The sequence below is a fragment of the Ictalurus furcatus genome, chromosome 11, assembly GCF_023375685.1.
Source record: "Ictalurus furcatus strain D&B chromosome 11, Billie_1.0, whole genome shotgun sequence".
NCBI classification, from domain to species: domain Eukaryota; kingdom Metazoa; phylum Chordata; class Actinopteri; order Siluriformes; family Ictaluridae; genus Ictalurus; species Ictalurus furcatus.
Window position 1 is genome coordinate 9,363,524 of NC_071265.1, and position 22,132 is coordinate 9,385,655.

At 38.0% G+C, this 22,132-nt stretch overlaps 1 protein-coding gene across 5 annotated transcripts in view; it reads left to right on the forward strand.

The window, feature by feature from the left end:
* Window positions 1–14,526, forward strand: part of lepr (leptin receptor) — a 57,836-nt gene extending 43,310 nt beyond the window's left edge. For all 5 annotated transcript variants that reach the window (XM_053636126.1, XM_053636127.1, XM_053636125.1 and 2 more), the window contains 8 exons: window positions 119–272; window positions 1,489–1,568; window positions 3,714–3,927; window positions 4,597–4,800; window positions 6,228–6,305; window positions 7,103–7,196; window positions 10,074–10,149; window positions 11,917–14,526. In XM_053636126.1, the coding sequence (XP_053492101.1) occupies window positions 119–272; window positions 1,489–1,568; window positions 3,714–3,927; window positions 4,597–4,800; window positions 6,228–6,305; window positions 7,103–7,196; window positions 10,074–10,149; window positions 11,917–12,675 (1,659 nt within the window). In that variant the 3' untranslated portion in view covers window positions 12,676–14,526. The remainder of the gene's footprint in view (window positions 1–118; window positions 273–1,488; window positions 1,569–3,713; window positions 3,928–4,596; window positions 4,801–6,227; window positions 6,306–7,102; window positions 7,197–10,073; window positions 10,150–11,916) is intronic.
* Window positions 14,527–22,132: the final 7,606 nt, after the last annotated feature.

A 22,132-nucleotide genomic window follows, 5' to 3' on the forward strand; every position in this document is an offset into this window, starting at 1 on the left:
CAGAGCTGAGACAGTTAGTCCATGGTATTGAGTGGGGTTATATTGAGAACCAAATATTTTATGAATAGTTTTTTTTTGTTCTACAGCAGTTACAGATTCATAGTTATGTCCTTCACAGGTGTTTGGCCCTCTGTTTGAGTCATGGGCAACAATTCTGGTACAGGACCCTTGCATACAGTACAAGGTTGAGGTGCGCTGCCGAAGACTTCACGGCCCAGGTTACTGGAGTGACTGGAGCCAGGCTCATACATCCTCAGTTTATAGTATTAAAGGTGAAACTCTTATATAACCTTATTTACTGCATTAGCTACCATTAACAAAGCATAACTCTTACTAAGTAACAAAGTTAGTCAACACCTGGTAATGGATGTTTAAGTGTTATTGACATTCACCTGCACTGACAAATGTTTATTCAATCCATGACTACAAATAAGTCCACATAACATGAGAGCATGTTCCTAAATATTGATAACATACTGAAATCTGGTCTCCAGGTTTAAATATTGAAGCTTGCTACAGCCTCAGTTCTGAATTTTGCCACTAAACAACTGTAACCATGTTCATTAAGGTGTTGTCCATGTTGGCCTTTGAGGGCTTCATTTTACTCATTGGTATGAAGACAGGTGTTGATTATTTGGCTTATAGAGTGTATTATTAATTCAAATTAAATTCACTGTTACTTACGGTGTATTAATGCGACATATAATTGTTTAATGCAATATTAATGTGAAGCATTGACAAATAAGCTTCAAAAGGAAGTGTGATATATTTCTTTGAAGTGATTATTATGATAAGTGTTTTCCAACACAGTTCATAGTAAAGCTGAACAATACTGAAGAAAAGTTATATTTTATTATCATAATTTTTATGAATATTTGAAAAAAGAAGAAAGGAGTAAAATTGTACTCAGATAAACTAATAAGCTAGCTATCAGTCCAGTAATGGAAACGATGCATTTAGAGAGGGAATGAAAACAGCAGTTCAGTAAACGGGTTGACTTGTAACATTCCCAATTAAGCACTGACTCACCATCCAGAGACATCTATGGATGGCCATTATTGCACCAATAATATATTGTTGTTGGACTATTCTTTTATTCGTCCTAGTTAGGCATTCATTGGCAATTATATTTATATTGATTCACTAGACAGCCGCATTTATTCAAAGTAACTTATAATTGAACTGAGTCCCTGAATATTTGTCTGTTCCTTCAGGCCTAATCCACAGGGCTCCTTATAGTAGATGGTCCACATTTTTACTCTTTTCAACACACTTGAACCATATAGTTAGTGTACTTCATTTCTTAGGCCTTGTATGAAAGCAAAAAACCTGAGTGACATGTGAGCTGGGTTGGAAAACACTGCTTTACATTGGAAGCCTGACAGAAACATGTATTTGGTTTGATACGTCATGACCTCAATACTTTTTAAATGAAGACAGTGTAGGTGCTGATGCTGGTTGTTAACGCACTCTGTTGTTTGATTTCAGCGCCAGAGATGGGGCCAGACTTCTGGCGAATTATACAAGAGACTCCTTCAAGTTACTCTAATGTAACTCTGCTCTTTAAGGTAATACAGACTTAATTTATAGGTTTATGCATTCTATGTCAAATGTGGCATCAATAACAGTGAAACGGAGTGAATTGATGCATTTTGTATAATCGCTTGTTTAAATTTTTACCTATCCATTTTTGCATTTTTTTTTTCGTTTTATGCTTACTTTTTTAAAAAAAGTTATTTTAATGGGTAAAGTCATGTTGGGCTTATTTTTAATTCCAGAAGTTGCATCAATATGCATGAGGTTTAAAACATTCTGACAATTAATGGCATTAATGGCCATTTCAGAGGGAAAAAAAAGACTGATGTGATTGCATCCATTGAAGAAGCACTTAACGTCCAAGAATCAATGATGTGCATGGTCTATCCACTGCATCGCTGACACGTAGCCAGTGGGTCAGCGATTTTATTAAATGGTAAATGGTCTGCACTTATATAGCACTTTTTTCCAAAGCACTTTACACTGTGTCTCATTCACCCATTCACACACACACACTCACATACCAATGGTAGCAGAGTTGCCATGCAAGGCGCTAGGTTGCCATCGGGAGCAACTTGGGGTTCAGTGTCTTGCCCAAGGACACTTCGGCATGTGGAGTCACGTGGGCCGGGAATCAAACCGCCAACCCTACGATTAGCGGACAACCCGCTCTACCACCTGAACCACAGCCTCCTACATTAATGTTGCTGTTAATGTAGTTTTAGTCAGGAGGAGTATAATTTAGTCTATTAGTCTGTTAAATTGTGTAGTTCAAAGATTAAGTGAATGTAGACTTATAATCTGTCATGCTAATGTGTTTATTATAGTTGTTTATTTCCTAATAGCCTACAAAGCTCAATAGCCTAAGCAAGTATAATAAAGTCAACTTGATTCCAACTGTTGTTAATATGATACACAAGTGTAACACTTTAACATGGTGTAACTTGTTTGGGATATGTATGTATGTGGAAAGTCCGGGAATAAAAAGCTTCAATGACTTGAATATGTAAATATGTTGGATCATGTTTGCCTATTATGCCTAACCTTTAAGTAGATGGATTATATTGTTTAAAAAAAACAACAACAATCTGTAGTTTAATCATAAAGGGTACGATGAAACCTCTTTAAATAGTTGCAACACTTGCATAAGTTATCAAATATCATTTCTGAGCAATAGGAGAAGCTACTATGGGCATTATGTTACAATATGTGACAGGTGACAAAATGTATTTTAAATATTTGCATATGTGCACCATATTTATAACCCTACTCTCCTTACTGGAAAGCCCACTCCATCCACTCTTCACAACAGTTGCAACCAGGGATGCATCAATACCGATACTGGTCCATTACCATGCACATTTACTAGTACTTGTAAAAAATGCTTTAATACTAATTCAGCGTTCGACTTACATCAGAAGTCAGAGCTCAGTATTATGTCAGTTCTGTTCTCTGTGCATTTGAGTGACAAAGAGGGGAAAACAACATGGAAGCTCCATGTTTGTCTTGTGTAAGCAACAAACTAGCTAGCTAACTGTGTTGAGCGATGTATATGTTTCTCCTCAAAACAATGAACCTTATAGTCAATATTATAAATTATACAAGTTAATATGTCTGTATGTTTAAAAAAACCTAAAACAAATGTAAATATATACAGTATAATGCATTGAAAGAGCGACTTTCTTTACTGTTGATGTTGTGAGTGTCAACAGTGACCTAATAATAAAATGTTTATAATAATTAGTGCATAATAAAATGTTCTATAATAAGAGTCCACATGACTCCACATACCAAAGTGTCCTTGGGCAAGACACTGAACCCCAAGTTGCTCCTGATGGCAAGTTAGCGCCTTGCATGGCAGATCTGCTACCATTGGTGTGTACGTGTGTGTGTGAATGGGTGAATGAGACACAGTGTAAAGTGCTTTGGATAAAAGCACTATATAAGTGCAGACCATTTACCATTCTGTGATGTCCCTGTGTGAGTAATACTATGTCAGTTACTAATTCCACTATCAGTATTGGTATCAACATGTCTTGGAAAAAAAAAGGGTATCACTGCATCTATAGTTGCAACAGATTATGATTCTGCAAATTTGTAATTATTACGCAGTTCTGTACGAAAAATAATATTTTCTAGAATAATTTCTCATTAGTTTTATTTCTGTTGTCTTGCAGCCACTTCCAGCAGAGGAACCAGCCAGCTGTGTGCAGGGACTTGTAGTCGTGCACCAGACTTCAGGGGGCATAGTGTGGTCAGATGACATAGCCCCAAGCTCATTTTACACGTTCCAGTGGAGAGATGACGTGCATAGTATCACTGTCATGTCTCGTAATTCTTTAGGCTCCTCAGCCAAGAATAGTAACATGACTCTGGTGCGTCAACCTAAACGTGAGTCAACAAGTCCCGGTCATAACACTGCATACTGACACTGACTAGTGAACTTTAGAGCAGATCGCCTTCTACAGTGCATGTCAGCATTTTGAAAAGATCATGCTGTTGAGCTCTTGCTTATCATCATGTCCTGTTCTTCTATTTTAGCTCGCTTATTATGTATTTTTTCCCCCAGCTAATTGCTTTGATAAGAGCTGCTTGTTATTTAGACACAGAACCCAGTCTCTATTTGCTTATAGAACATGCTGCTGTTCCTGTAATGGGAAAGACAGCCGGCTTTTCTCACAGTTATTAGATGTATTTTTTTGTAAACATCTCATCCATAATGCGCTACACTTACAGTACTTACATTATTACAATAGGCAGCAATGTAGTGAGAGCCTCATGATGCCTCACATACAGAAAAGTGATTGTTCTTACTAGAACTGACTCTGAATCATTATGCTCCGATGTGGATGAAAGTCGCTTTATGCATTTTGATTAACAGCATTAAGGAATACTTAATACAAAATATTCTAAATACAAATCCATCATTTTATCTCTCTTCATATATGCATGGGAGTCAGCTCCCAATGACCACTTAAAAGAATCAACTCAAAGAGTCGACTCATTGACAAACAACACTCCAGTGTTTGAGTACATGGGTCTTTTATTTCCCATCTTCAGGACAGTGTGTGCGTTGGTTCCACGTAGCAGCCAATGCATCGTGCGTGTTTCTCTCCTGGAGCCTGGTGTGTGAGCAGCCATTGCTCCTTTCCTTTGTCCTTGAGTGGCTGGAGCTGAGTGGTGATTCCAGCCAGGGCAGGACTTCAGTGGGGAGAGTACAGTGGCTCAGAGTTGCCTCAACCGCCAGGGATCTTCAGCTGTGCCGTAAGTTTGTAACTTTTACATTTGTGCTAAAATATTTTGTGGCAGAAATAACTTACAATAAATGTGTTACCTGTCTACTGATGCACTTTTGTGGAGATTATGTCTTAGAGGCTCACACATTCTCTAAGACATAGTGTTTACAGTATATTGGCTATTTCTTTGTCTTTGTGATGGAAGTGAATTTGCAGAGTGGGATTTAATTTGTTTTCTTTGGCAAACTATTGATTCTGGTAAAATATATGATGTTCCATTCGTATCCAGCATATACAGTACAGTACCCTGTGTCAACTGTTTTATTAAGAATTGCTAGCCATAACTGAGTTGCTTGTTCTTATTTGTTACAAATAAAGTACAGTGCCCTCCAGTAATATTGGCACCCTTGGTAAATATGAAGACTGTGAAAATTTGTCTTTGTTTAACCTTTTGCTCTTTTCTTTAAAAAAAATCACAAAAATACTCTGCTCTCATGGATATCAAACAATTGCAAACGCAACACAGGTTTAGCCCCCCCCCCCCCAAAAAAAAAATATCCAACCACGGTCCATTTTAAGCTTTATTGGCAGAGGAAGTCAGGTTTTCATTTAATATCTGTTGATATTTGATAGAGTCCATGATGCCATGTATCCTAACAAACTATCCAGGTCTTCTTGACTAGAACTTCTTAATTATTGCCCTGATGGTGGAAATGGGCATTTTCAATGCTTTTGCTATTTTCTTATAGCCACTTCCCATTTTGTGAAGCTCAAAAACCTTTTGCTGCACATCACAGCTATATTCCTTGGTCTTACACATTGTTATGAATGACTAAGGAAATTTGGCCTATGTGTTACCTCATATTTATACCCCTGGGAAACAGGAAGTCATGGTTGAACAATTTCTGTTTCTAGTCACCCAGGTGTACTAAAAAATGTAAAATATCATTGGGAATATACTTCAAATATATTTTTCTCATATGAATTCATAGGGGTGTTAATACTTGCACACCTATATTTAATAAAGATATATTTTTGCATAAACCTGTGTTGTGTTTGCAATAGTTTGATATCCATGAGAGCATAGTATGCTTGTGAATTTTTTTTAACAAAAGGTTAAACGATAAAGACAATTTTTCACAGTCTTCTTTGCTCATATTTACCAACGGTGCCAATATTAGTGGAGGGCACTTTAAGTCAGTCATCTGTATGTAATTAGTATTGTGGTGAAGTGGATGTACACTTTAAAAGAATTGGGTTGAAATGGCTCAGGACTTGAGGCCAGGGGAAAACGAAGAGGGTCTTACCACATGTGTCTGAATTTCGCTGTCTGAAATGAAAGGTTATTAAGAAACCTCTGGGTGAGCTTTGATGTGAGAGGTCAGAGTACATGAAAATAAGATGTTTTGGACATGTTTGTGTATATATCATATTAATACATTGCATTTCACACAGGGCCTTTTTATGGCACAGAGGAGTTTAAACTGTACCCTGTGTTTGTGGATGGTGAGGGGGAGCCAGTGAGATGCACAGGTAACACACAGTGCTAAATCATAGTTTTATTGTATGAGAAATATTCAGAGGTGCCAGCTTTGCTAACCAAAACATTTTACCAGAAAAAAAATAGCATATGTCCATAGATCAGATGGCTATTTTTTTCCCAATATGCAAGAGTAAGAAAACAGTGAGGCAATAATCCGGTGTGAGCACTACTTAATTATTAGTAATCCTCTTTTTTTTCCCTTTTTTTCCCCAATCAGAGTCTCATCCACTTGGTTTTTATTGGCTCACAATAAAAAGGCTTGTAAATTCTCAGGTCATAGTAATCATTATTAGAAGCAAATAAATGTCTTTCACGTCTCCTGTCCTTTCCCCTTCAGTGAATTGTGCTTTTCTGCCAGGTGAATTTTATTCAAGGGGTCAAAATTGTAAAAAAGCTATGGCTAAACTGTAGATGTTGGCACATTTGAAAATTGTATAACAAAGTACTACGTAGGTTAAACCGAACAATTGGCAAGAATTTAATTTTAAAACTTGGACAACTTCCGCTGTTTTAATTATAGTGGAAATTTGAACCATCCAAGCACTTCTGCAGCTGTTAAATAATACATCATTCTTCTGCTGATGAAGACAAAGTATGATAGAGACCTACCAGATATCTGTGCACTAGCTGAATGTAATATAATATAAAATAATATAGATGGGTAACATTTCTCCTGCTGCGATGTGTATGTATGACCTGGCAAATTTATTCTACACGTCTCTAGGTGTCTGAGGTAAATCTCCACATGTCCTTTAATCCCTCTCGGAACTGTGCTGTTGTTTTGCAGCTGTGCGAAGTGACCCTGCAGCCTACATTCTTCTCATGATCATCGTCTTCCTCTTTGTCGTCCTGTTTGTCACTTTGATCATCTCGCAAAACCAGTAAGTCATCGTCTGGCTCTAAATGTTCTTGTCATTTTCAGGGAAAATTGTACCAGAGCTAAACAAAATTGGACAGAACAAACAAAGAGTGAGCAAAAAAACATTTTTATTGGTTTGAGCATGGTATAATTGTTATTGATTCTGTCTGCACTTATGTACCGACTGGCAGAATGAAACATGACAGTGACAGGACTGCAGAAACCTTTATGGTTCAATGACCATGATTGCAGAGGACAGATTAGAGCTGAACGAGAGAGAGTTTTCTGGAGTATATAATGCACAGCATGGCAGCTCAGTGCTATGTTCAAGGGCACACTGGTTATAAAAATCCACCTGTTCTCTGCAAATGCATTTGATTACTGGGTTCATTATCCCTATCAGATTGGATGATCAGGCACCTTTTAGGATAATTCTATGCATCATCTGTTCTTATGTAGAGTTACAAATGATGATCATCCTGTTTACTCAGTGCCATTCAGCTCACTAATATGCACGAGCAGTGAGTATGGCCAGTAATGAAGAAAACAAAGTCTACTCCATCAAATAAATATGGATGTGTGGCTCTGATTATGCAGAGTGGGCTGTTGGTCATTCACTTGTAATAATGGTTAGAATCAATAGATTTACATACAGCTTGTGTGAGTTTTCATATATATTCCAGTCATGTGAAAAAAATAAGTACACTCCATGGAAATTGTTGGCTTTTTTGACATATTTGGACAAGCAAACATTTGATCATCTTTGAAACAGTGCCTGTTAATAAAGGTGATGTACTTGGGGGGAAAAAAACACAAGGAAAATTAGCTTTTTCAATTATTTATTCAGTAGAAATATGAATTGATGATATTCTTCTGTGGAAAAAGTAAGTACACCACTAGCCTCAGAAGCTAGTATTATCCCCTTTAGAAGAAATAACTTCTTTTAGATGTTTTGCATAATTGTCCACCAGTCTCTGACATCAGCTTGCTGGAATTTTTGACCACTCTGCCATGCGATATTCTTTCAGTTTCAAGATGTTTGAGGGTTTTCTTGCATGTTCTGCCTGTATCAAATCCCCCAACCACATTTCAATGGGATTCAAATCCGGGCTTTGACTAGGCCATTCCATAACCCTCCATTTCTTCTTTTTGAGCCATACCTTGGTGGATTTGCTAGTGTGTTTAGGTCATTATACTGTTGAAAGGTCCACTTTGGGTTCAACTTCAACTCACATTATCTTCAAGCACTCTTTGATATGATGCGGAGTTCATAGTTGAATCAATGAATGCAAGCTGTCCTGTCCCTGAGTCAATGAAACAACCCTAAACCATAACATTTCCACCACCGTCCTTCACAGTTGGTGTGAGGTGCTTCTCCTGAAAAGCTGTCTTTGGTCTGCGCCAAACATGTCTGCTGTTACTGTGGCCAAACAACTCTATCTTTGATTCGTCTGTCCAGAGCACATTATTCCAAAAGACCTGGTCTTTGCCTATATGCTCATTGGCAAACTGTAGTCTTGCACAGGCTTTTTCCTGACACGCCTCCCATCCATCCATCCATTTTTTATACTGCTTATCCTGCAGGGTCACAGGGAACCTGAAGCCTATCTCAGGGAGCATGGGGCACAGGGCGGGGTACACCCTGGACAGGGTGCCAGTCCATCTCAGGGCACAATCACATACACATTCACACACCCATTCCTACACTACTATTCCTCCACCACTTTGCACATGCCAGTCAGCCTACCATGCATGTCTTTGGACTGGGGGAGGAACCCGAAGTACCCGGAGGAAACCCCCGCAACAAGGGGAGAGCATGGGAACTCCACACACAGGGTGGCGGCGAGAATCGAATGGAGGGGTGAGGCGAACGTGCTAACTACTAAGCCACCGTAAGCCTGGCACACCTCCCATGCAGGTCAAATTCGTGCAATCTCGTTCTTTTTTCTGATTGTAGAAGCATGCACTTTGACACCAACAGTTGCAAGACTTACGAGCAGATCCTGTGATGAAATTTCGGGGTTCTCGGAGACTTCTTTTTGTATCAGACGGTCTGCTCTTCGACTGAATTTTCTCGGACGGCCAGTCCTGGACAAATTGGTAGTCGTTTGAAATCTGCTCCATTTGTAGATTGTCCTTACAGTGGAATGATGTATTTCAAATAATTTGGAGATCTTTTTAAATATTTATTTTTTCATTCAGTGGTTTTTTTCTTTTTTTAGAAATTGTTTTATTGGGGCTATCTGTGCACTTGACATTGATGTTAAGGGCAGGGAAAAACATAAAACATCACCTCTGTTATGCTGCATGGGACATTTTATTTTTGGTATGATTTGAGCCCACTTGTCTTCAGTTCTTCTGACTGAGCTCCGTTATCCTGTGATGGAGCATTTCTGTCCTGAGGGAAGTGGTCTCTTCCAGGATGATCCAACCTCCATTGAAAGGGCATTAGGGTTCACTAAATGGTTTGATGTGGATGAAAATTACATAAATTATATGCTATAGCCTTCTTGGTCACCAGATCTCAGCCCAGTTGAACACCTATGGGATATTTTGGAGTGACGTAATAGATGGATTTCTACCACCAACATCAAAACATTGCATCTTTTGGAAATGTAATTTTCATTATAGTTCTAGTGACTCTACGGTTCCCGATGGTAGTAGAATGTATGCAGAGCCATAATGATGCTGTTCTCTGTGTGTGTGTGTGTGTGTGTGTGTGTGTGTGTGTGTGTATACATATATATCAATGATTCCATTGATCCTACTGACATACAGTAGTGGCTTAGTCACACTATTTAAACAGCCCTGCAGGTTGTAAATTAGTTTGGGCATGTGGATGTGATGTGTTTTTTTTTTTTTTCTATGTCCTAAAATTCAAATTCCATTTTCTCTTCAGATTGAAGAGGCTCATGTGGAAGGATGTCCCAAACCCCAACAACTGCTCTTGGGCCAAGGGGATAGATTTCAAAAAGGTCAGACTTTAAATGTGTTTTGTTTTGAAATAGTTTGTTCTCAGAACAGTCACTGGCTAAACGAAAAGTGTGCTTCTATTTTACAGTTTGTCTACACCAGGTTCATTAATTGAAGTGACACTCAGGATGGTGGGCTGGAAACGAGCACTTGGTAGTCAGGTTTAAGAGAGAGAAAGAGGCTGAATACTTTAATTCCTTTTTTGTGCTCCATATGTTTCAGCCCAGTTCATAATTCTATAAAAGACTTCACTCAAAACTGAAATAACTGTTAGTCTGATTTATGAAGTGCTTGGGGTGCCAGCTATCTCTCTCATAGAAAAAGGTTCTTATAAATAGGTTTTCATTAACCACACACAGGTTCTCTGGGTAGGAGTTATATTCTCAGTCTGTGCTTGACCATACCCCCAGTGCCACAATTGTTTTTCCCCCACTGAAAACCTGTTGCAATGGGGCCTGAAAATTACAGCAGTTGGGAAAAGTCCAGTCTGAATCACATTCAATATATTTGATAATATATTGAAATGCTTATGATGTGCGATTCTAGTGCCAGTTTGTTGGCTGGTGCTGTGTGTTCTGAGTTAGTGGTTGGGTGCCACAAGCTGACATTGATATTGCACTTACAATGCTATTTACTAGGAGAAAAAGATTTTTTACAAAATCGAACATGTGTAGATTTCACTGTAGCTCCCAAAACAAGCTGAGAAATCCAATGCAGATGTAGTGGAGACAGCAAATATTGTACTCAAAGTCCCAGAATCCAATGCAGCTCTATAATGCAACTGTGCTCCGGCAGAGACACAGGGCAGAGACTTGCCTAGGCTGTGTAGAGATTTCTGAGATGATGAGCGAGATGGCATTGACAGCAGTATTATCATGAAAGTGGAAACTTCGGACCCTTACTTGTTTGAGCAGAAAAAAACAGACCCCATAACATGTCCTAATCATGCTTACCTGTGTCTCGTTAGCACGGCTATTTATGTTCTAGTGTTTGAACACCTCATTGTCAAGCTTCCGTTGTTTGTGTTTTGTCATTTATGCCACAGACTCATTCTTTTTTTTGCGTGTTTTGCCAAGTTTATGTTTGTGATTCTTGTTTTCAATGTTTTGTTGTTCGTTTCGCACGTCACTTGTTTAGCACATCTGCTGCCTTTTCTTTTACGTGACACTCAAGTAACGTTCTACTGGCAAAACTGGTGAATGGTATAAAAAGAGATCACAATGTTCAGGAATGCCATTACCAACAGTGACAGCTGTCGTTTAGAAATTGAAGAAATATGACCGAAGAGTGGAAATACAGTTGGAGAAAAAAAAAAGTAAAAAATAATAATAATAATAATACACAAGCAGGAGGAGATCTTAAATGCAAGTACATCCATGGGTATAATTTTGATTGATTTACTATTCATATATTTATGTATAACTTTTTGTTACTTGTGATGATGAAGGAGAATATGTAAAACCCAGCTTGCATCCTGAGGGTATGCACTTAATTTTACAGTAAAACATAACTGGATATGTTAATGATAGCATAACATTTAGCATACAGTTGATTTCTTCAACATCAGTGGGTTTTAGATTACATACTCTGTAAATAATATTCATCTAAATATTTGTGTAATAAAACAAAGTTAAAAGACAAAACAGTGTGAACAGAAATCAATGAGAGGGAAAGTAAAAGCATGGACTAGGAGTACAAAAAAACACTTTATTTAACATAAATAACATGAATTAATAAATGCTGAAGATTTGTTCTCTATCTCTGTGCAGTTGGATGGCAACCTGTTTGGTCATCAGGAGGGCCTTACTGCTTGTCCACTTCTACCGATGTCTGAAAATATGTGTGAGGTGGAGATTGTTGAGAAACTTTTTGCTCTGGAAGAAGACCAAGAAGAGAAGGCACTCCTTCACCATTCAGTCGATACAGAAGGCCAAAGTAACAATCTCTCATCCATAGAAGGATCTTTAGATCCTCTTTCTCTCGATACATACACTGTAGCTGCAACCCCTGAAACGTCAGGTCAGTCGTCTGTAACATACTCCACAGTCCTGGTGTTTGATCAGCCTGTCCTCCAAAGGAAGCAGCAGGAGAGTCTGAGCAGCTCCAGTGACGAGGGCAACTTCTCTGCCAATAACTCCGACATCTCCGGCTCCTTCCCTGGAGGCCTCTGCGAGCTGGAGAGTCATTCCTCTTCTGATGGCGCCAATCCCCGAAACTCTTGCTCCTACAACTCGGTGGAGGAGTTTTCTGAAACGTCAGAACAAGAGGATGAAGCTTCAGAGAACACACAAGTCTCCAAAGAACTCTACTACATGGGAATGAACGAAGAAGAAGAAGACGATGAGCTTGAGGAGGAGTTTAAGGAGGAAGATGGAACAGAGGAGCAGATTCCAGATTTCAGTCCAGAGCTGGAATGCAAGAATTCGAAAGCCAGTGATTCAAACGTCCCTCTCTATCTGCCACAATTCCGGACTTCAGCCATTAAACTCCTGAGAGAGACAGTGAGCGACAGCGCCATCCAGCTGTGATCTGAAATATGGGCTCTACCTTCTAGAAATGGTGACACTGTATGTTTTAAATCCTTTATAATTCCCTGCTTCTTCTATGATCTCATTCCTGATAAGGAAAATCTGATCTGGGCATGACGAGTTGGACTAATAAAGGATTTTATGCAGAAAGGTTGGTGTATCACTTTTCTGTGATTAGCTCGTCTTATTTCTTTTTTCCCTTAACAATAAGAGAAACTATGAAAGAAACCAGCCGAAGTTTCTTTAACTTGAAACATTTCCTGTTATCAGAGAACAGTCTGACTGTGAATGTCAGCTGACAGGTTAAATGTCATCCTGTTATTATTACAACTTGCTGCTTAACATCCTCGTCAAGGGAAATCTAATTTGGAAGTACTGACTGCTATGAAATGCTGGAAGAGGCAGTATATGTATGTTTCTGTGTGGGGAAACCCTTCACTTTGACCAGTTTTGACATTTTCTACTATACATAGTTTTGGAAACTACAGGCTTCTCTGAACTGAATTGTTTTGCATGTATAACAAGTTCTATCATTTTCAATGAAGTGAAAAGGGAGAAAATGGCATTTATCTAGCCTTGCCTACCTCTATATGGGGAAAAAAAAACTACAACACAACAACATAAATTGGAAAAAATGATAAGTATACAGCGAGAAATGAGCCACTGATTTATCAGCATCATCCGTCAGTGTCTGTCTCATTACCTGAGTTAAAAATCACTCATAGCATTTAAACTCAAGCACAAGGTAAAGGTCATTCATGGCATTTAAGAGCGTTGTCTGCTCTCATCTGTACAGAGTGCCTAAGTGCTCTTCTCTGTTTTGATGGCGATGTGACACGTACATTCAGAAAGCCAGTATCTGTTTACAAACTGAATTGATCAGGCTTATGTCTGTTACACGACGGCACATTTTTATCCAACAACCTGATCAAATCTTGAGAAAAGCACATTTCGTTATCAAGGTTTTCTATATATTTAGGCAGACTGACTGCATTTACAGCTGCATTGTTTAAATATGGTTCTTTATCCAACATGATCTTTGCAGGCAGATAGCCAAAGCAAGGCTATAAAGTAAATAAAAACATCATTTTAGTAAAAATATATTTATGGTTTCTTAAAATAGAGAGGTAAAAGTATATTACTATCCAAAACTTAATTTTGGTCAAAACAGTGGTCGCTCAGTGGTTTAAGGCTCTGGGTTACTGATCAGAAGGTCAGGAGTTCAAACCCCAGCACTGCCAAGCTACCACTGTTGGGCCCTTGAGCACGGCCCTTAACCCTCAATTGCTCAGTTGTATAAATGAGATAAATGTAAGTCGCTCTGGATAAGGGCGTCTACCAAATGCCATGTAAATGTAAAACCCAATACTTTGTCATGTGACAGGATTTCCCAGACCACCACACACGTACTGTAGCAGGAAAAACAAAGGACGTTAGTTCCTCAGGCATCAAGAACCCAAGTCACCATTGTGGTTTAGTGGAATTTAGTGGTATTTAAGATGCTTTGTAAAAGCAAGCACAAGCAGTGCCATTTAAATCTGTTCAAGATTTAAGCTGCATGGATGAGTCGACTGAAACTGTAACAACGTGACAAAATATTGTTATATTTCATTGATGTTTGATTGTGAATGTCTGTTTTATCATCTGTGTTTACGTTCTTTGAAATCTCAAGCATCAAATGTGAAATGTTCCGTCTATGTTATTTTGTATCAGAACCAGTGTATGATGACCACTGAATGTTACTGACCGTGATGGAATTGGATTCAAATGTTAATGTTTCTAAAGAATGTGTGTACAGTATATAAATAATTGATGTCTATTTTTCTGGTCTGAATAAACTATTTATTGCAAGCATTGTCAGTTGTTATCTTGATTAGTTGATGTCTGTCCTTATAAGTTAAAATCAGAACTCAGCTGGAGGTGTGTTTCCTGTCACATAATTATGAAGCCATTTGTGCTGTATTATGCGTTGTGTGTTTGTCTGTCTGTGAAAAAATAGTGTTGCCCACCCATGCAGATGTCTTTTGTCTAATGAAAGAGTGCAGTGACTTGGTGCTGTAGTGATGTGCTAACCTTTGGGAATACAAAAGAGAGAGACTGAAAAGAAAAGAAAAAAAAAAACACCTCCACTTCACCTTCACAATTATTAACTGAAGAAAGAGGATTGGAGGAAATCTGGCTTCTGAAGAACTGCAAGAAGAAACTTCTGCATCTACTACATATCTTTATAAACCCTGACCTTTTACCATTCATGAGTTTGTCACCTCCACTCAATGTCAAAAATATTATAACTTCAACTCCAATTCCCAGAACATAGCGCGGCCTACAAACATGACATCACGGACTATAACTTGCAGCCATCATGGACACTCTCACGTTCACATTCACCCGACTACTACTTGCACTCACCTGGACTCAATTACTGTACACACAACATTTTAAGCACCCTCACAGTAAAGGTGCTTAAATGAAGCCTCATGAAGCACTGAGGCTTTCCCCTGACTGTTCTGGGAATAGATTCAAAGCTTACAAAGTGTTGAAAACAGTGCCATCTGGTGGTTAATGCCCCTGTATAGTGTCTGGGACACTATACAGGGGCATTAACTGGGTTTTTCACTTGGTTTTTCGGATGAGAGGTCCTGACTCTTTGTGGTCATTAAAAATCCCAGGACACTTATTGTAAAAGAGTAGGGATGTACCTCGGTGTCCTGGCAAAATTCCCACATTGGCTCTTCTCTATCATGGCAACCTAATAAACCCCATCTCTGAATTGGCTACATCACGCTACTCTCCTCTCCAATAATAGCTGGTGTGTGGTGAGTGTTCTGGTACGCTATGGCTTCCATCACATCATCCAGGTGGATGCCACATAATAGTGGTAGTTAAGGAGCTACCCCCCCATCCCACCCTACCCATACTATGCAAAACACTTTGAGTGTCTAGAAAAGCGCACATAACTGTAACTAAAGCAATCTGAGGACTAATAATGAAATAATAATGAGTAATATTAGGTATGAATATATATAGATGTAAATAAGAATCAGTGCCACACAGACATCTGTGCTGTATTACTGTCACCTACAGATGGCACTATTGAACAACACTGTCTGGAGAAATGACCAGCTTCACATGGTCTCTACATTCACACTGACTTAAATCTTTATTCTCCATGAGAACAGAGATGTAATGAACGCAATTTTGCACTGAATGTTGTAACGTTCGCTCCCTAAAAATCCGACAATGTAAAAATATATTGCAGGGTTAGTGAGGAACACGCTTGACCAGGAGGGTCAATGCTTGCTGATGGATTGGCAAACACACCCTTGAAGAGCAACACAGGATTGTTGATTGGCCACAGAACTGAACTGGCCAGAGAAACCCACCTGACTTCCACTTGATGGTATAACTATAAAACAATTTTTTATATACATATAATACACACAGGCACGGACAAACAAACAACATATTCCTAAATTAACAGCATCTAAAAAAAAAACATCTAATAATACAAAAGTATTTTAAAAACAAAATAACAGACATAGTGGCTAATGGATATGTAAATGAGCACACGCTATGTGAAGCCACAGTATTAATATGAAACTAAAGCACCTCAATTGGCTGACCTGAAACCAGCTTTGTACCATCACTTGTGAATTTTTATACTAGAAGTCATTTCTAATCTGCTCTAGCGGAGTAAACTGCTGCAGGACGAGAGTGCATTAAACACATAAAGTAGGACTGCTTTTAATCCTCACAGTGATTCTGCAGGTTGGATCTGTGCCTAGAATTGTGGGGGAAAGTGAAATGCAGATAAGCTGGATATTTCTAATGCTAGTATATTCTGTCCTATTATTATCCTGTTTAAAGCATTCATGTGTAAATCTAAAACAAACGTAACTGTTGTGTGTGTGTGTGGGGGGGGGGGGGGGGTGGGTAGCTGTGGACAACTGATTTCATGCATAATGTAAGAAAACTGCAGGATCTTTCTCCAGTGCTTTCATTTGATTCTTTTTCGCCCTACTTCAATCTTTACTGTCTGATATTCTTTTACTAGACCTTATGAAATATATACCATCCCCTGTGGCATCTGATATAGATGTACTGTATCCTCACAAAAGGTCAGTCTGCTCTACAGATTCTGTGTTCTCCAACAGAAATAAAGTGTAAATTATCATTGCGCACAAATCAAAATTTAAAAGCAGATAAACCCCTCCACCCCCCCCCCCCCCGTATGTAGCGAATGAACATTTCTAAATACTTAATTTGTTAAACTGTAATCTTTAGTTATTGCTTGGTGTATATTGTATTATTATTTTCATCTTTTAGGTTATAAGATGTAATGTTTGTACATTTATTTATATTTATTTGTCTTTTGGTATATTTGTGTTTTGGTAGGTTCCCACTGCAGATAAATTTAAAATGGAGCATTGAAGCAAGCAAAAGAAGAAGAAGAAGAAGAAAAAGGATGAGTCTGAGAGCACAAACAGCAAATACAGAGTGGCAGTAAACTGCAAAACATAGTAATAGTAATATCTATCTATCTATCTATCTATCTATCTATCTATCTATCTATCCATCCATCCATCCATCCATCCATCCATCTAGGTTAGCAGGGTTATACTTGCAGTGGTCATAATATAAAGAAAAAAATATGCTTGAGGTCATTTTAGGGGAAGTGAAACATAATTTATTGTCATTCATGTCCTTAGAAATGATGCAGACATTGGTTTATCCTGAACATGTTTCAAATAAATAAGGCCATGGTCATTGCATCAAAACGATGTAAATTGTCCCATTGTGCAGATTGGATTTATAAATGGGCTGAAGATAAAATGAGATATAATGTAAGTACACTATCAGATTAAGAGCAGGTTAGTGGCTCTTTGGCTATTGTTCCCTAATTCCACGCTTATGTCCTATCTAAATCCATGAGTAACACTCTCTTATATGGGCCCCTAAGGTTTAGGTATTAAACAGGTATGTGTGTGGTACAAACTCCAAAGTACTGGGTAATTATTTTTAGTTAAGTACAAAATTGTAAGTAACAAGATACAAAAAAAAAAAAAATCAGACAAGGTCTAGCTGTTAAGTGACTGGTATAAAGATCATAAAGCTGGGTAATCAGTGTAGATTAAAAAGACTATGAGATAAGGCGGTGCGTTGTCAGGAAGTGAGGTCATAGCGGTCATGGGGAGGTGAGAGAAGGACCATCCACACAATCCTTTTTATTGACCAAAAATCCTTCAGTGAATAGCAGAGTTAAGACTTTTCTCACAATAGTAATCCTTAATTCTGAGATACAGCTTACAGTAAATGCCTACTTTCCCTGCCATTACACTGGCTCAAACTATTATACATTTACTGTACCCCTAGGGGAAAGCAGCACTGGACATATTCCAGTCTGTTTCTTACATTAATAATTCTCTTCATACATTCATAGCATTTGGCAGATGCCCTTATCCAGATCAACTTACATTTATCTCACTTATACACCTGAGCACTTGAGGGTTAAGGGCCTTGCTCAAGGGCCCAGTGGTGGCAGCTTGGCTGTGCTGGGATTTGAACTCTTGCCCTTCTGAACAGTAGTAAAATGTTTTAACCACTAAGTTACCACCGCCTTAATATGTTATTAAGGTTATTGTTGAAAGTGTAAATGAAATAGGAACATTTATGCGTAAATTCAGTAAAATTATGATGCTAAACAGAAATGCCTTACTGTGTTGATACCTGTTTCACCTTACTTTCCTTACTCTTTGTAAGTGTTATTATTTACCACTTTTGAAGCCACCAAATTATTTTCTAATAATTCAGTGTAATTCAGTGACCAAATTCTTGTCCAATCTTAGCATTCTGTTACATAATTATTAAAATACAACAGGGCATGCTGCTATAGGAAAATAATCAATGTTACCACTCCATAGTTGATTAATTCCCCATATGTTTTATTCCTCATGTACCATATCTTTTATGCCAACAACTGCAATTTTCTATAGATTAAAGAATGAGATTTCATTGTTTTGTTTTGTTTTTTTTGTTTGTTTTTTTTGTTTTTTTTTATCCATTTAAAGGTACAGTTAATGGTATGGAATGTCCACTAACAAGTTAGTTCCTGTTGTCATAAATGTTATAACTTGTTTCCTCACCAGCTGGTCATGTTACAGAAAAATCTTGAAGAGTTTCCCAACCTTTATCACTGACTGTTACAAAGCACTGACACTGGAGACTCCTTCCAGAAATTTTAAACAAATCTGCTTCCAGAAAACGTCACCATATCAGCATATTTAGGATTATTTATTAACTAACAACATATTTTTAAAATCTGTTCTTTTTTTATTATTATTCTTGGATTATGTGGTGTCCCTGTGAATTAGCTGTGAATTAGCTGAAATTATAGAACAATCGTTTTTACAAATACTAATGTATTTGAACGAGAGCATTAATACTGTATAAACCTGTGATTTGCCTCGCAGCTGTAACTACTATCAGAGCTGTTGTTATAGAAAATTAATCAACACTTTCTGACTAATTAGTATTGAGCACTCAACAGTGGATAAAAAAAAACAAAAAAAAACCCAGTTAATCCACTTTGTAGCTAAAGCTTGCCCAACATTTGCATGTACTTTATTTAAACTGTCTTGGTACTTCATTTTGTTCCCCCAAATAAAAACGGGGTACTTTGAATTTTTTATCATACACATACACTCTATGGCCAAACGTTTGTAGACACCTGACCATCACAACCATATGTGTGTTTTGAACATCCCTTTCCAGATTTGTTCCACCTCTGCTTTTATAATAACCTCCACTCTTCTGGGAAGGCTTTCCACTAGATTTTGGAGCGTGGCTGTGGGGATTTGGGTTCATTCAGCCACAAGAGTATTACTGAGGTCAGGCGCTGATGTCAGGTGAGAAGGCCTGGTGCTCAGCCGTCATCCCAATTCATCCTAAAGGTGTTCAGTGGGATTGAGGTCAGGGCTATGGGATTGAGGTGCAGGCCACTCAAGTTCTTTCACTCCAAACTTGGTAAACCCTGTCTTCAAGGACCTCGTTTTTTGTACAGGGGCATTGTCATGCTGGAACAGTTTTGTGCCTCTTAATTCCAGTGAGGGAAATTGTGATGCTACAGTAGACAAAAACATCTTATACAATTGTGTGCTTCCAACTTTATGGCAACAGTTTGGGGAAGACCCACAAGAATGTGTGGGTCAACAAGAAAGTGTTACCAATCCATTAATTAGTATGCGTTAATGTGAAGTACAACAAAAGATTATTTCAAGTTGTAGACACTATTCCAAGTGTTTGACTAGTAAGTAGTTTGATGGCAAGATGAAGAAAAGGAGATCACGGCCATTTCATAGAGATATATCAGAAAGATGAAATGAGATATATCTATCTATCTATCTATCTCTCTATCTATCTATCTATATATATATATATATATATATATATATATATATATATATATATATATATATATCTATATATCTATATATATATATCTATATATATATATATATAGAGAGAGAGAGAGAGAGAGAGATAGATAGATAGATAGATAGATAGATAGATATATGAGAGAGAGAGAGAGCGATGGGGAGGACATACTGTGATTTTGAAAAGATTTTTGAAATTGGGACATTAGGAGAGAAACAAGACGTGAGAACATGAGGAATTGAAAAGATGAAAGACCAGAGGATGAAAAGAATAAGATAATCAAAAAAATTTACAGGAAAATCCCCAAATCTGCTTTCTGAGAAATGCTCATCATATTATATAACCTTTTTGGTACGGAAATAAATTTGCCTGCAGCATCACAGAGCTCAGATGCTACAGAGAGTAAGAGAAGGAAATGGGGTGAGCTTGTTAGCAAGTAATGTATTTGTAATGTGTAAACTTGTCCGTCTGTGCTGGGTCACTGTAACCCTTGTCCAATCTGCCTGACAATCAAAAGCTGAAAGTCACTGAATCTTTTCACTGTTACCTTCTGGAGCTCACAACACACTGGCAGGTTTCTACTAAGCAGACATGAGAAATGTTTTCCCCCTATTTCTTATGGACTGGGACTGGGAACTGGGACTGTAAGGTGGTAATTTTCTCCTTTCTATAGGATGTTCATGTGGATATATGCCCCTTCTTTTTATGTGATTTTGTTGTGTATCATAAATCCTACCTGAGTTATCATTTCAGCTCAAGATGTTTCAGGGTCATTAGGCAATTGGATGAAATGCTATTCATAGATGATTAGTAAGATTAGTATGATGTTTCCAATACATCTAGTGGTTCTGGACCATCTTAGCTTGGGGGTCAGGTCAATACCAGATGTTTTTTAGATAGAACATTTACTCTACACTGTTGTTTTGATAAGCAACTTAAGCTAAGCAATAACGTCAACGAAGATGCAAAAGAACAGGGCAATTCACAATGTTTTGAAATTGCTAAAAGCTATTAAAATATTTTAGCCTCCTTTATTACAGGGCCCACAGGAAGGTCCGACATGGTCGTCCCCGGATACCAGAGCATTTTTAACCTCCTGGGATTTTTTCCCAGTTGGGAAAAAAAAAGTTGGGTCCATAAGTATTTGGACAGTGACACAGTTTTCGTAATTTTGCCTCTGTATACCACCACGATGGATTTGAAATGAAGCAATCAAGATGTGATTGAAGTGTAGACTTTCAGTTTTAATCAAGAAGTTTAACTTTACTGTTTAGGAATTACAGCCTTTTGTTTTTACAAAGTCCCTCCACTGTATAACTATCTTATAACTAATATATAAAAGATTATAACTAGCTATATAAGATAATATTAGAAACAGCGGGTGGCACTATGGCACAGTGAGTAGTGTTGTCACTTCACAGCTTCATGGTCCCTGGTTCAATCCTGTGCTTAGGTTAGAGATACCTCTGAGTTCTCAGGCTTCTCTAAATTGGCACGTTTTGTGAATGAGTGTGTGAATGGGTATGTGCATGGTACCCTGCAAAGGTCACACCCAGTGTTCCAAAGGGACTCTGGATCCACTGTGACTCTGACCAGGATAAAATGCTTACTGAAGATTACTGGAAAAAAAAAAGAAGCTATAAATTCAAGAATTGGGAGAAAAATTAGGATAAATTCTGCATTCAGACTATTACATCAGCCCTGACAATGAAAGCCAGCGTTGGAAGATTATCTGAATGGAAAATTTAATTCATTCCATCAACATTTTTTGTACATATTATTTTTGCCCATTTTTTTAAAGGGTGCTACAATTGACTGCATCTCCTCTTGTGCCATGCATTATGGCTTCATGTTTTTTTTTTTTTTCCATAATTTTTTTTAATGAAAGCTCTTTTTTCAACACATCCATCAAATGATTATGTGCTGCTGCAGGACTGAGTGCTACACCTGTGACCTGACGAAAAAGCTCAGCTTAGCAGCTAAATGAGTCAGCAACGGAAACCACTAAGTCAGTGAGGAGTGT